This window comes from Rutidosis leptorrhynchoides, chromosome 1 (assembly GCF_046630445.1).
Source record: "Rutidosis leptorrhynchoides isolate AG116_Rl617_1_P2 chromosome 1, CSIRO_AGI_Rlap_v1, whole genome shotgun sequence".
Classification (NCBI taxonomy): Eukaryota; Viridiplantae; Streptophyta; class Magnoliopsida; order Asterales; family Asteraceae; genus Rutidosis; species Rutidosis leptorrhynchoides.
In genome coordinates, this window is record NC_092333.1 from 639,063,161 (window position 1) to 639,076,021 (window position 12,861).

At 31.3% G+C, this 12,861-nt stretch overlaps 1 protein-coding gene across 1 annotated transcript; it reads right to left on the reverse strand.

The window, feature by feature from the left end:
- Positions 1-870: 870 nt before the first annotated feature.
- On the reverse strand, positions 871-4,330 carry LOC139885687 (epoxide hydrolase 1-like). Its single transcript, XM_071869441.1, has 3 exons — positions 3,794-4,330; positions 2,192-2,436; positions 871-1,363 (listed from the first exon to the last, which is right to left on the reverse strand). The coding sequence occupies exons 1-3, from the start codon at positions 4,256-4,258 to the stop codon at positions 1,117-1,119; spliced, it is 957 nt and encodes a 318-aa protein (XP_071725542.1). The 5' UTR covers positions 4,259-4,330; the 3' UTR covers positions 871-1,116.
- Between the last annotated feature and the right edge of the window lie 8,531 nt (positions 4,331-12,861).

Below are 12,861 nucleotides of genomic sequence, written 5' to 3' on the forward strand. Positions count from 1 at the left end.
TGATCATGCTGCTAGAACATGTTTGACCAAATATATGCAACTATACCACACCTTAATGAAGGAAGTTTACTATCTGGAATGGTGCAGACTTCGATGTCATTGATATATATATACATCTTTTATTAGGGTAGTTAGGTGGTATTTGTTATATGGCACTTAATGAATCTCTAAATGGTTCCAACAAATGTACAAATCTTAATGGCTTGTGATTGCCTCACAATGAATCATAGTCGAGTGCACAGTCCTTCACCTTTGGGAATCATCATATGATCCCATTCATAAACTTGGACTGTTTACTTTTTTTCTGAATTGGTCAATATTTTCATTTGGCTCTTAATGGGAAGGGTGTCTGATTTGTTTTCTAGAAACACACCAAATTTCAGATTAAGTGACAAATTAAGCGATAAAGAAACAATAGGTATACGTACTTAGTGAATTAAGAGATGTAAATAAATAGATCATTAAGTTAAAAATAAACATGCCCAAAACTTAATATAACTAGGAAGTGGCCGGTTAGCCCACTTCGTTGGGCCGAACAAACAGAGTTTCGTAAAAAAAAAAAAAAAATTGAAAAGGTAAGTGACAAAATAGCTGATGTAGCCCAAGTTACTATTCATAGGTGTTGGTTAATATACTTATTATAAATATAAATATAAATATAAATATAAATATAAATATAAATATAAATGGGAGATTGGTGCAATTTATGGCAACAAACTCTATGATCGTTGCTATTGTTAAACTACATCACACCGTATGTAATCTTGATGTTGCAACATTATCATGTGGTACTTTGTCTGTGCACTTGTAGGCGACTTTAATATTTAAACATCTTCATTTCATGCGAAAAAAACTTATCATGTGTTCCAAGAATCAACATCTTCTCTTAGTCATAACTCGAATTTGGACTTTCAAATTGATGAAGTTGATAAACAATCTGGTTACTCAAATGACATACATACCGATTTCGTTGCTCAGACGAGCAATTACATTTTATGAATAAATAGCTAAAACTTGTAGATAAGTGTACAAATTTAACAGAACCATTAACTTCATTCCCAACCATAAATATGGAATTACCTAAAGTAGTAGCATATATATTTTGGTGGTTGGTAATTAAAATTTCTTGATGAAATCATGAATGATAGCATTGGCTTCTTGAGGCTTTTCCTGGTTAAGAAAGTGACCAACACCTTTCATAACCACAATTTTGTCAAGCAGTGGCACATCTTTCTTGAACCCACCACCATGTACATATTCTTTTATCCCTGGTGTTGTGTACACCATGTCGTCATCCCCTACTATGTATAACACCGGTAGTTTCACTTGCGCTCCGGTCCATGCTGCCGTTAGCTCCCAATTCCTATGTCAAAATAATAAAGTTAGCACATATGCGACACAAAGACTAACTAGAATAACCAACTATGATCTTTAACCAAGCACTATTCTTCATGGACGGGTACACCAGCAACTCCGGGCTACCCGTAAATCAGTGACGGATCTAGAATGGTAGTTACTGGGGTCACTAGTTAAAACTAAAAAAAAAAAAAAAAAAAAATCTAATAGATGGATTACTTCAACGATGTCACTAAAAAAAATTTACACTATCCACTGGTGTCAGTAGTTAAAAAAAAAAGAAAAAAACAAAAATTCCACTAGATCACAAAAATCACCGCTAAGACGTGCTACCGGTGACGAAGCTATATGTCCACCCCTGCACCAAGCGGTGATCATCCAGGGATTAGTTGGCTCGCAAAGCGGGTCGGATACCCAAGGTCATCCAGAAAAAAGTACTACATTAGGAGGTTTTTTTGGGTTGGCTTCTCTACACGACTTATTGTGTTATCTACAAATTCCATCATGGTTTAAACTTAACTCAGTACTCAGGTGTGTCAACCCAAGGTCCCACATTATATCAGTCCTAACCCATGAAGACTTCATAATTTATTATAGAGTTATAAGTCAGCTTGGCAATTCATATGCAAATGTCCAACCTATGCAATTATGTCTACAAACAAAGAACTTTTATTGGGTCAATCTATTGACAATAGATGTGACTAAACCTGTGTCACATGTAAGACCATCCGGGACCCGAAAATTCATAGCTACGGGCCAACATGGACTGGACATAGTTATTAACATTAAACGCATTCAATTAGGACAAGGTAGGTGGTTGAGATTGAAAACATACAGATCCAAAGCGCGATAATAGTTCAAGCCACCGGTGAAGCCCGTTTGGTCAAACTTGACAACGTTATACTTGATGTCCTCTTCGGATAACCAACTTGGCAATGGTATCGGCCCGTTTAAAGCTTTTAGCCCAAACGGGTCGGATTTAGGCAAACAAGGTGGTCCTGGAGTCCTATCTGTTAGAATTTTCTTAAGCACTTCAGCTGTGTCATAATCCTTTATCTCAGCTTCTATAACTCCAACTTCCTGAAATATACAAACATTAACATAAATTTTATAAGTGTACCATTTTTTGTTGTTTTTAATAAGAAAAATAATGTATTACTACTGGTGATAGCTGCAGCCCATGTTACATTAAAGTCACACTTATGATACATGTTTCAGTTCACTTTTTTCAATTCATACATTCATACCACTTACTTCATTGTTGAAGCACAAGGTACAAGTACCCAAGCACAATATTATTTTGACTACAAAATTGAGTGTCTTTCAGTTCCAAACTCAATGCCAGTGCCTACTTTGACTTTTTACATAGAAATAAATGTTTTTATTAATATTTTTCTCAATGCACAGCATTTGTGTTTATCGGTAAATTTTCTTCCATTTTTTAACTTACAAAGGGACAGTTATAAATATATAGTAGGTCCCATTTAAATTTACAACCTGCTCAAAATCAACGGAGACAACAACAAAAGGTCCCCCTCAAATAAAACAGACATGTGAACAACTCATATAGTATACCACCTCAGCATTCAACATTTTTTTATGAATATCACATGTAGTGAAACAAGAATGACTTTTAAGTAACTTTAACTAACTTGAAATTATAACAATAATTACTTAAATCTAAAATGACAACTTTAACTCTTCATTTATAATGCAGTATTGAATTTTGTTTATACGTGTCAAAAAGAAGATGTAAAGGGTACAATTGGTATTTCCGGTTGCTAAATATTTATTTTATTTTTATATATTAAAAAGTAGGTGCCTTGTATAAGGTTCACTTTTGTCATCATATTTTTTAATTTTTTTATAACTTTTGACCAGTTTATTATTTTTATATATTAAAAGTAGGTGCCTTGTATAAGGTTCACTTTGATCAACATTTTTTATAACTTTTGACCAATTGTAAACAAATTCAAAACCGTACGTTACCAAAAACTTGAATAATCTTTACAAATAATCTTTACAATTTTCATGTTTATGCAGTGACATAGAACAAGTAAAAGAAAGAAAAAAAATTTCATGTTTATGCAGTGACATAGAACAAGTAAGGTAAAATTAAATATCTTAAATAATAAAAGCAAAATATAGAAAAGCACACCTAAAACAACATACATTAAAGCAATTGCCAAAAGAGCATGAAATCTTGATAACAGAATATATTCTAATGATTACTAACAACACATGAATTATATATATTGCTAAAAGAACATTAAACAGCCAATATCATTTCTTTTTGTACCGTAACTCAAAATAGAACATTTTGCAATAGACACAAATTATTAAAATACCAAAAAATAAAGAATAATTTCTTGGAGATATATCATACTTCATAGAAGATAAATAAATATAAAAAATATAGATAGAACATAATTAATACCTGAAACCTGCACATATAGTAATCTTCACCAAAAAAAGCTCTCATAGTTTCAATCGGTTTCATTTTCGGAACCCTAGGCCGGTACGGAACCGACATACACGCGTAAGCCTTAACCTTATCCGGCCTAAACATACATAAATACCAGCCAATAATGGCACCCCAATCATGAGCCACAAGGTAAACCGGCTCACCACCCATTGAGTCTATAAGTGCAACCAAGTCACCCGCAACATGAAAACATGTATAATTTGTTGCAGACTTTGGTGCATCAGTGTCACCATATCCACGTAGGTCTGGGGCTACACAGTGGTAGCCCAGAGCCGCAAAAGCGTGGATCTGATGACGCCATGTGTACCATAGTTCTGGGAAACCATGAATAAAAAGAATTGTGGGGCCTTCACCTTTTTCGGCTACGTGCATGTTGATACCATTAACACTAATTGTTCTATGCTTAATGGTTTCCATGGTGAAAGTTGAAGGTGTGTTTGGTTTACGTGGTGAGTGAAGTCGGCCTTATATTTATAGCGGCCAGAAAATTATAATCCAATATTTTGTGGATCTTGAAATATTGTTTGTTTTAATGGATAAAAGTGGGTATTTATTTATTAGTTAGGACAAAAATGAAGTTTTCTTAACAGTTGATGGTTTATGACTAAATTACCCTCACTTTCTGAAAGTGTTGCATAGTTTCAAGTTTCAACTTTAGAGGCTGAAAAATTTAGAGGCTGAAAAATAAAATGAAGGGGAAGTTTTCTTGAACTTGCATGTGATGATTTATTAGATTGGATTTATAAGTTTTTACATCAGGGTCTTAATTTATTTTATTTTCTGGGAAAAGTATTAGACAATGCTTCCAAAATCATTATATATTGGGCCATGTATGACGATGATGATCATATGTTACATAATTTTAAGGTTTAAACTAATGTGTACTATGGTGAAGATGTCATAAACTATAGAACAATGTATCGTAATAATATAATATAAAAAAAATATATAGTTTAGGCCTAGTGTTTGTACGAGACACCACTGAAATACGCGATGTAGTGATTTTTTTTTTGAGTTTTCAACTTGGTACACCACTGGATAGTGTACATTTTGTTGAGTGACACAATTGATATAAGATATCTAGTAGATTTTTTTTTTTTTTTTGAGTTTTAACATGTGACTACCAATCTTAGATCCGTCACTATTCATAACACATAAACTCCCAAAGCGAACTGACTGAAATATATAACATAAAATTTATATTTATGTTTATGTTTATAAGCAATGCTATATATTAAAAAAAATTGGATATCTATACATCGTCAATCTTAAAAAAAAAAAAAAAAAAAAAAAAAAAAAAAAAAAAAAAACACTTGATATCATATACTCCGTATTAAACCAAATCTTGTAACTGTACAACAAAATTGCAACATACCGGGCAGCAACATTAGCCCATATCTAAGAGGCTAAGCTAGCCTAAACACGAAACTAAATACACGAAACATCTACAAAACAAAGTTGCAGAGGTCACAACTCAAAGAAACTAAGTTAGATCAAGATACGATGATGGGATTGTGAGTCACACTTGCCAATCAATACGTCTACTTTTTATCATCCGCGATATCTATTCAAATGATTTAACTTCAATTTCGTTTTCCATTCTTTATTTTGAAAGACCACCGATCTTTAACATGTAAAATGGTCTTATTCTTACTCTTCGTACTTACCCTTGAATTTATATTTTGATAAAGTTATATGTAAGTATATCATCAATTTCCTTTATTTTATGATCCAAACAATTATGGAATTATGTCTAGAAATTATGCAACCATAGTTGGTTATGCTAAAAGAATTTAATTTATAGCCCACCTCTATTTACAGTTGAGAAGTTATTTTTCTGTGAAAAAGTGGAAATTAATAAACCCAGTAATTCAACTACTTCAAAAGTATTCATTAAATTATCCCGATTACAGCCGGTGTTCAAATTCATGTGAGGTAAATATGTACAACTACCAACTTCAACAGTTCAACACGTCATTATTAATAGACAATAGTGGCTCGAGGGATTGGGATGTATTGCGAGTTCTCTTCCCTTTACTTATTTAGGGATGCCGATTGGTGAAAAATTACATAAAAAGGAAACTTGGAACCCCATCATTGAAAAGTTTGATAAACGTTTGTCGGATTGAAAAGCAAGAACGATGTCATTCGGTGGTAGATTAACACTCGTAAAAGCGGTCCTTAATAGCCTCCCTCTATACTTCTTCTCGTTGTTTCGCGCTCCCTCTTGCATCATCAACCGACTCGAAGGTATGAGACGTAAATTTTTTTGGGGCGGGTCGGGGGTAAACACTAAACTTTCTTGGGTGAAATGGGATACGATTCTTTTACCTTATAACGAGGGCGGGTTAAATATTGGGAGCCTTAAAGCAAAGAATTGGGCTTTACTTATTAAGTGGTGGTGGCGTTTCTATACCGAAAGTGACTCACTATGGGCCGAAACAATTAAAAGCATTTATGGTTGGGACGGGGGGTTGGATACTAATCGTGATCTTAGAGTTATAAAGCAGAATACTGTCTGGAAGAACATCATCAAAGTTGGGAGCGATCTAAACAAGCTTGACATCGACGTGAGAAACCTATTCGAAAAAGTGATTGGCGACGGCAGTGACATTCATTTCTGGCTGGATCAGTGGGCTTCTAGCGGACCTTTTAAAGACATCTATCGTCGTTTGTTTCGTCTAGAAAAGCAGCCTGCGGTTCTCGTCTCAAATAGAGTATCACACACCAACAATACATGGAGCTTTAATTGGGAATGGGCGCGAGGTCTTACGGGCAGGCTACACGGGGAATTAAATAACATGATAGAATCAATTAAAACATGTTCGATCTCAGGTTGTGGCATAAGCAAATGGAAGTTCTCGGGGGATAAAAGTGGTTCGTTTGTCACGAAAACAATGGCTAAAGCAATAGACGACAAGCTAATACCAAGAGAGACTAACCCTTCGGCTACTATCAAGAACAATCTTGTTCCACTTAAACTTGGAATTTTCGTGTGGAGGATACTAAAGAAAAGAATAGCGGTAAAAGAGGAACTTGATCGGAGGGGAATTGACTTGGACACGTTATTATGCCCCATATGTAATGACGTGGTCGAGTCGGTGGACCATGCCATTTATTCATGCAAATCCCCCAAAGAAATTTGGATTGACATTTTTAAATGATAGGGTCTATCCCCCCATCGGGTCTCTCACTTGACGATTTGGTTAAATGCTCGAATTCATCAACCGTCGATCCATATAAAAAGAAAATATGGCAAGCGGTTGTTTGGGTTACATGCTACTTAATCTGGAAGAATAGAAACCTCAAAGTTTTCAAAAACGACGCGTGGGCTACATCGAAGATCATTAATGAAGTTCAAGCGAAGTCTTTTGAGTGGATTAAAAATCGTTCGAGAAAATCCTTTCCTTCGTGGCATCAATGGCTTTTGGATCCGACATCATCTAACGTTTTGGAATCAAACTACGACCCGGGATGAATTTTGTCATTTGTAATGGTTCTTGTATCATGTATTTTGATTTCTCGTGTACCATGTTCTTGTAAACCTCGTGGCGGTGTTGGTAGCTAATTCGGCTACCTCACCTATGTGTACTATATTCTCTTTAATATATATTCATAATTTGCTTTTCAAAAAAAAAAAAATCAATAGACAATAGTGACATAATGGCAAAGATAAAATTGTTGGAAAGTTCCTTAACTTTTTTTTTTTTTTCTTTTCAAAAAACATAAATTTAAAATAAAATAAATCATAAAAATCTTGATGTTACAATTTTTTTTTTCGAAAAGCAAAATTGTATTAACACGAGCCCACTAAGGGGGGGGGGGGGGTCACACCCCCCAAAATGGACCAGGGGTAATTGTGACCAATCATATCATAACACAGTTGTATAAACGAGAACGACTCTATATGAGACTTTTTAAATAAAACATTTGTTAATAAAATAGCGGAAGCAGTAATACATGTTTACATTATTATTAAAACGTAAAATAAATGTTTATGAACTAAAATATAATATGCGATGTGGACTCCATGCAAGCATCAAATCTATCATCACAAAGTTGCAAACAGCTAGCTCAATCATCACCTGAGACAAAACATGCTTAAAGTGTCAACCAAAAAGGTTCAGTGAAATTCACAGGTTTATAAATAATATCCAAAGTTTTAGACCACAAGATTTAGTTTAAAGTTGATTGATATAGAAATATCAATCTAAAAGTGTTGCCGCATTTTGTAATATCGCTACTAAACAAGTTTACCCTATGACACATTGTACTGTCAGTGTCGTGGAATCATTATTATGTAACCAAAGACCAACGGTCGAATGGTTAGAGACGTTACTCTCAATAGGCCTACTCACAATAATTAAGTTTGCATTTAAACGTAGCAATTGACGATATTACGGTAGGGATTTAGCATGAATCAAAGCATGACAGCATAGTTAACAATTTAGTACTTGTGTCTAAGTGTAAAACAGTTATAAAACAAGCATGTGTCTCACCCCAAAAGTTATAAATAGTTAAGTAAACAGTAAAAAGTGGGGCTATGAAGTTCACCTTAGTAGCACACGAAAGAATTGAACGGAAGGACGTGACCGAGATCTCAACCTAGAGATAGAACGTATGATCAGACATTGCCTAACAGACAATAGTATATAGTACTATATTGATAGTAATGGTTCACTAAAGAATTTCCATTTTCGGAAGGTTACTATTTATGGAAAGTTTCCACTTATAGTAATTTTCCAATTTTAGAAAGTTCGGGTTAATCTTTAGCAAGATGTTGTACAACTCTACTCAAACTTCGTTGCTATCAAATAAGTCAGGAATGACCAGATGTAACCGGGGGCCCAGGATTCTTGACCAGAATCTAAGTCATGGCATTCGAGATCCACAAGCTTACCCATAAATGGCAACCTAGACATCATTCACTTACGACCGTGAGTAGCGATGAAGTTCACATGAATTATACATTATCTTTGATTAACCTTCACTTTAGGTGTATACACACAACGAATTATTAATGTACTTAATAATTATATATGTGATAATATAACCTAAGTTTTATTTAATATTTAGTTATTATACCTTAGTATGTCTTATATATATTAAATATAATTACCTTTAAATAAATACCTAAATTACTTCAAAAATAATAGTGTTTTATTAATCGAACATTATTCAAAAATGTCTAAATAATAAATTAAATATCTAAAAATTACATACATAATTTTTATAGTCTTAGTTAATCATATAGATTAGTAGAAAAATTTAAGAAAATGTTTTTATTATACTTTTGTATTTATTTTTGTTTTTACCCTTAATGTATTCACAAAACAATTTTAATTCTACATAATTACTAAATAAACACAAATAATTATTTTTATAATTTTTATAAGTTTCTATCAGTCTAATAACCTGTAGAAAAATATATAAAAAAATATTTTTTATTATTTTATATTTATTCTTAATTTACCTTCGAATTACATAATAATAGAGTTTAATTATATAATAAATACCAATTCGACCCAAGTAATTATTTTTATAATTTTTTAAGATCTATATAAGTTTTAAAAACTCAGAAAAAAATTATATATATTTTATTTTTGGTTAAAAGTATTTATTACGAATTTTACATTGTTTTTACGTTTAAACACTATATAATTCGTATTTAATTATAAATAATATTCCATAAATTATCAAAATTATTTTTATGCATCATAACACTTATAATACTAATTATAACATATAAACATAATTAATTTCGAATTTTACAAAGAATATACAATAAATATAAATATAAATGACAATATTGAAAAAAAATTAATAAAAATAGAAAGTACCTCAAATTTTCTTCAAGGTTTTGAGAGAATAACTTAAGTTTTTGTGTTTGGCAAGAAAAAATGAATGAGAAGCCATGTATTTATAGATAAAAAATGGTTGGTGAAAAGAAAAAATAATAATAAAATAAAGGTGCTGATAATGCTAAAAACGAACATATAATTCATAGCATTATTCCTCAAGAAAGACAAGCTTTTAGTTGCAATTGTTCTATTTACAAGTGATATTCGTTTAAATAATAAAAGGTGAATACAAAAGACGGATTCGACGAATTGAAGACGCAAACGACCAAAAAGCTCAAAAGTACAAAAGACAATCAAAAAGGTTCCAATTATTGATAAGAAACGTCTCGAAATTACAAGAGTACAAGATTCAAAACGCAAAGTACAAGATATTAAATTGTACGCAAGGACGTTCGAAAATCCGGAACCGGGACATGAGTCAACTCTCAACGCTCGACGCAACGGACTAAAAATTACAAATCAACTATGCACATAAATATAATATAATATTTAAATAATTCTTATAATTATTTAATATATTATATATATTTATAAATCCGTCGGCAAGAAAGACTCCAAAGTATCTGAGCTGTAATTTCAAACTCCGCGACTCGCGGAGTTTGAAGGCCAAAAAGGCCGCGAGTCGCGGAGCCCCAATTTCAGAAAATCCCTATAAAGCTCGCGCATTCTGATCGTAATCATCCATCTTTTTCTTCTTCTCCTCATACGTAAAATATATATATATATTTATAATTTATATTTTAATTTTAATTATAATTCTAATAATAAGGGTATGTTAGCGAATGTTGTAAGGGTGTAAGTCGAAATTCTGTCCGTGTAACGCTACGCTATTTTTAATCATTGTAAGTTATGTTCAACCTTTTTACATTAATGTCTCGTAGCTAAGTTATTATTATGCTTATTTAAAACGAAGTAATCATGATGTTGGGCTAATTACTAAAATTGGGTAATTGGGCTTTATACCATAATTGGGGTTTGGACAAAAGAACGACACTTGTGGAAATTAGACTATGGGCTATTAATGGGCTTTATATTTGTTTAACTAAATGATAGTTTGTTAATGTTAATATAAAGATTTACAATTGGGCGTCCCTATAAATTACCATATACACTCAATCGGACACGATGGGCGGGGTATTTATATGTACGAATAATCGTTCATCTAACCGGACACGGGAATGGATTAATAGCCACTAGAATAATTAAAACAGGGGTGAAATTATGTACAAGGACACTTGGTATAATTGATAACAAAATATTAAAACCTTGGGTTACACTCAGTCGACATCCTGGTGTAATTATTAAACAAAGTATTAAAATCTTGTTACAGTTTAAGTCCCCAATTAGTTGGAATATTTAACTTCGGGTATAAGAATAATTTGACGAGGACACTCGCACTTTATATTTATGACTGATGGACTGTTATGGACAAAAATCAGACGGACATATTAAATAATCCAGGACAAAGGACAATTAACCCATGGGCATAAAACTAAAATCAACACGTCAAACATCATGATTACGGAAGTTTAAATAAGCATAATTCTTTTATTTCATATTTAATTTCCTTTATTTTATATTTAATTGCACTTCTAATTATCGCATTTTTATTATTATTGTATTTAATTGCACTTTTAATTATCGTACTTTTTAATTATCGCAAGTTTATTTTATCACACTTTTATTATTCGCAATTTCATTATCGTTATTTACTTTATGCTTTAATTTAAGTCTTGTATTCATTTTTAATATTTTACATTTGGTTTTAACTGCGACTAAAGTTTTAAAATCGACAAACCGGTCATTAAACGGTAAAAACCCCCCTTTATAATAATATTACTTATATATATATATATTTGTATTTTTATAAAAGTAAACTAATATAGCGTTAAGCTTTGTTTAAAAAGATTCCCTGTGGAACGAACCGGACTTACTAAAAACTACACTACTGTACGATTAGGTACACTGCCTATAAGTGTTGTAGCATGGTTTAAGTATATCCGTTCTCTAAATAAATAAATATCTTGTGTAAAATTGTATCGTATTTAATAGTATTTTCTGCTAAAATTAATAAGTATTTTATACCCCTTAGCTTTGACATCAAGTATTTTTGGCGCCGCTGCCGGGGAACCTCTTAAACGCCGGAAGCGCAACGCTAATATAAAAATTTTTTTTTTTTTTACTTTTATTAAAATTCGTTTTTATAAAAATACGTTTTAAATATTTGAAAATATAAAAAAGAAAAATTTATATATTTTTAAAATTTTGTTAAATATTTAAGTTTTAGAAAGTTTCTTTATTTTTATTTTATAAAAATATAAGTTTTATTTAAGTATTTTGTTTTTATTTAAAACATAAAATCAAAAACCGAAAAATATATATATATATATATATAATTCTAGTTTTAAGATTTTTATTTATAAAATTATAAAATATTTCTATTTTAGTTTTTTAGATATAAGTTTTTATTATATAAATACTTTTATTAAAACAGAAAATTAAAAACCGAAAATAAAAAAAAAATAAATAAAAACGCGTCGAATATTAAACCTGTCAGTTGAAATTCTGAACCCCGCGACTCGCGGGGTTTGCTGCATCGAATACCGCAACTCGCGGAGATAACCTGACACGCCGACAGAAGCCCTAATCAGGCATTAATTACGTAATTATTATTATTTTTAATTAAAACCCTAATTAGTTTTTAGTTTTTAATTAGTTTTTAGTGTTTATTATTATTTTGTATATTTAGTTAAATTAGTTTTATTAAATTATAAAATTAATAGTTTTATAAAATAAATAATATAAAAATAATATTTTTATAAAAATTGTACTTTTTACAACTTTTTGTATATTTTTATATTTTGTCCCTTTTTAATCGGTTTAGCATAATATTTGTATTTTTCGCTCATATTTAATTTTAAACTTAGTTTTTGCCATAGTCATTTTTACTCCTAGATTTTTAGTCTTTGCCGTAGAATTCCTTAAGTACTTTTTCTCTAGACTAAGATTTAGGTACTTTAGAATTTTGCAACGCCTTTTTAAGTTTTAGTTTCTTTTTAAGTTAATTCCATTTGGGATTTAGTTTTTCTTGTAAGCTTTAATATTTTTAGACGACTTTTACCTATGTATCAATTATCATTCCAATTAGTAATCTCAATT

Coding starts and splice junctions, on each gene's coding strand:
- LOC139885687 (XM_071869441.1), bottom strand. CDS start 4,258: ATGGAAACCATTAAGCATAGAACAATTAGTGTTAATGGTATCAACATG. Junction 2,437..3,793: donor ACTATATGTGCAGGTTTCAG/GTATTAATTATG, acceptor TGTATATTTCAG/GAAGTTGGAGTTATAGAAGC. Junction 1,364..2,191: donor TATTATCGCGCTTTGGATCT/GTATGTTTTCAA, acceptor ATTTTGACATAG/GAATTGGGAGCTAACGGCAG.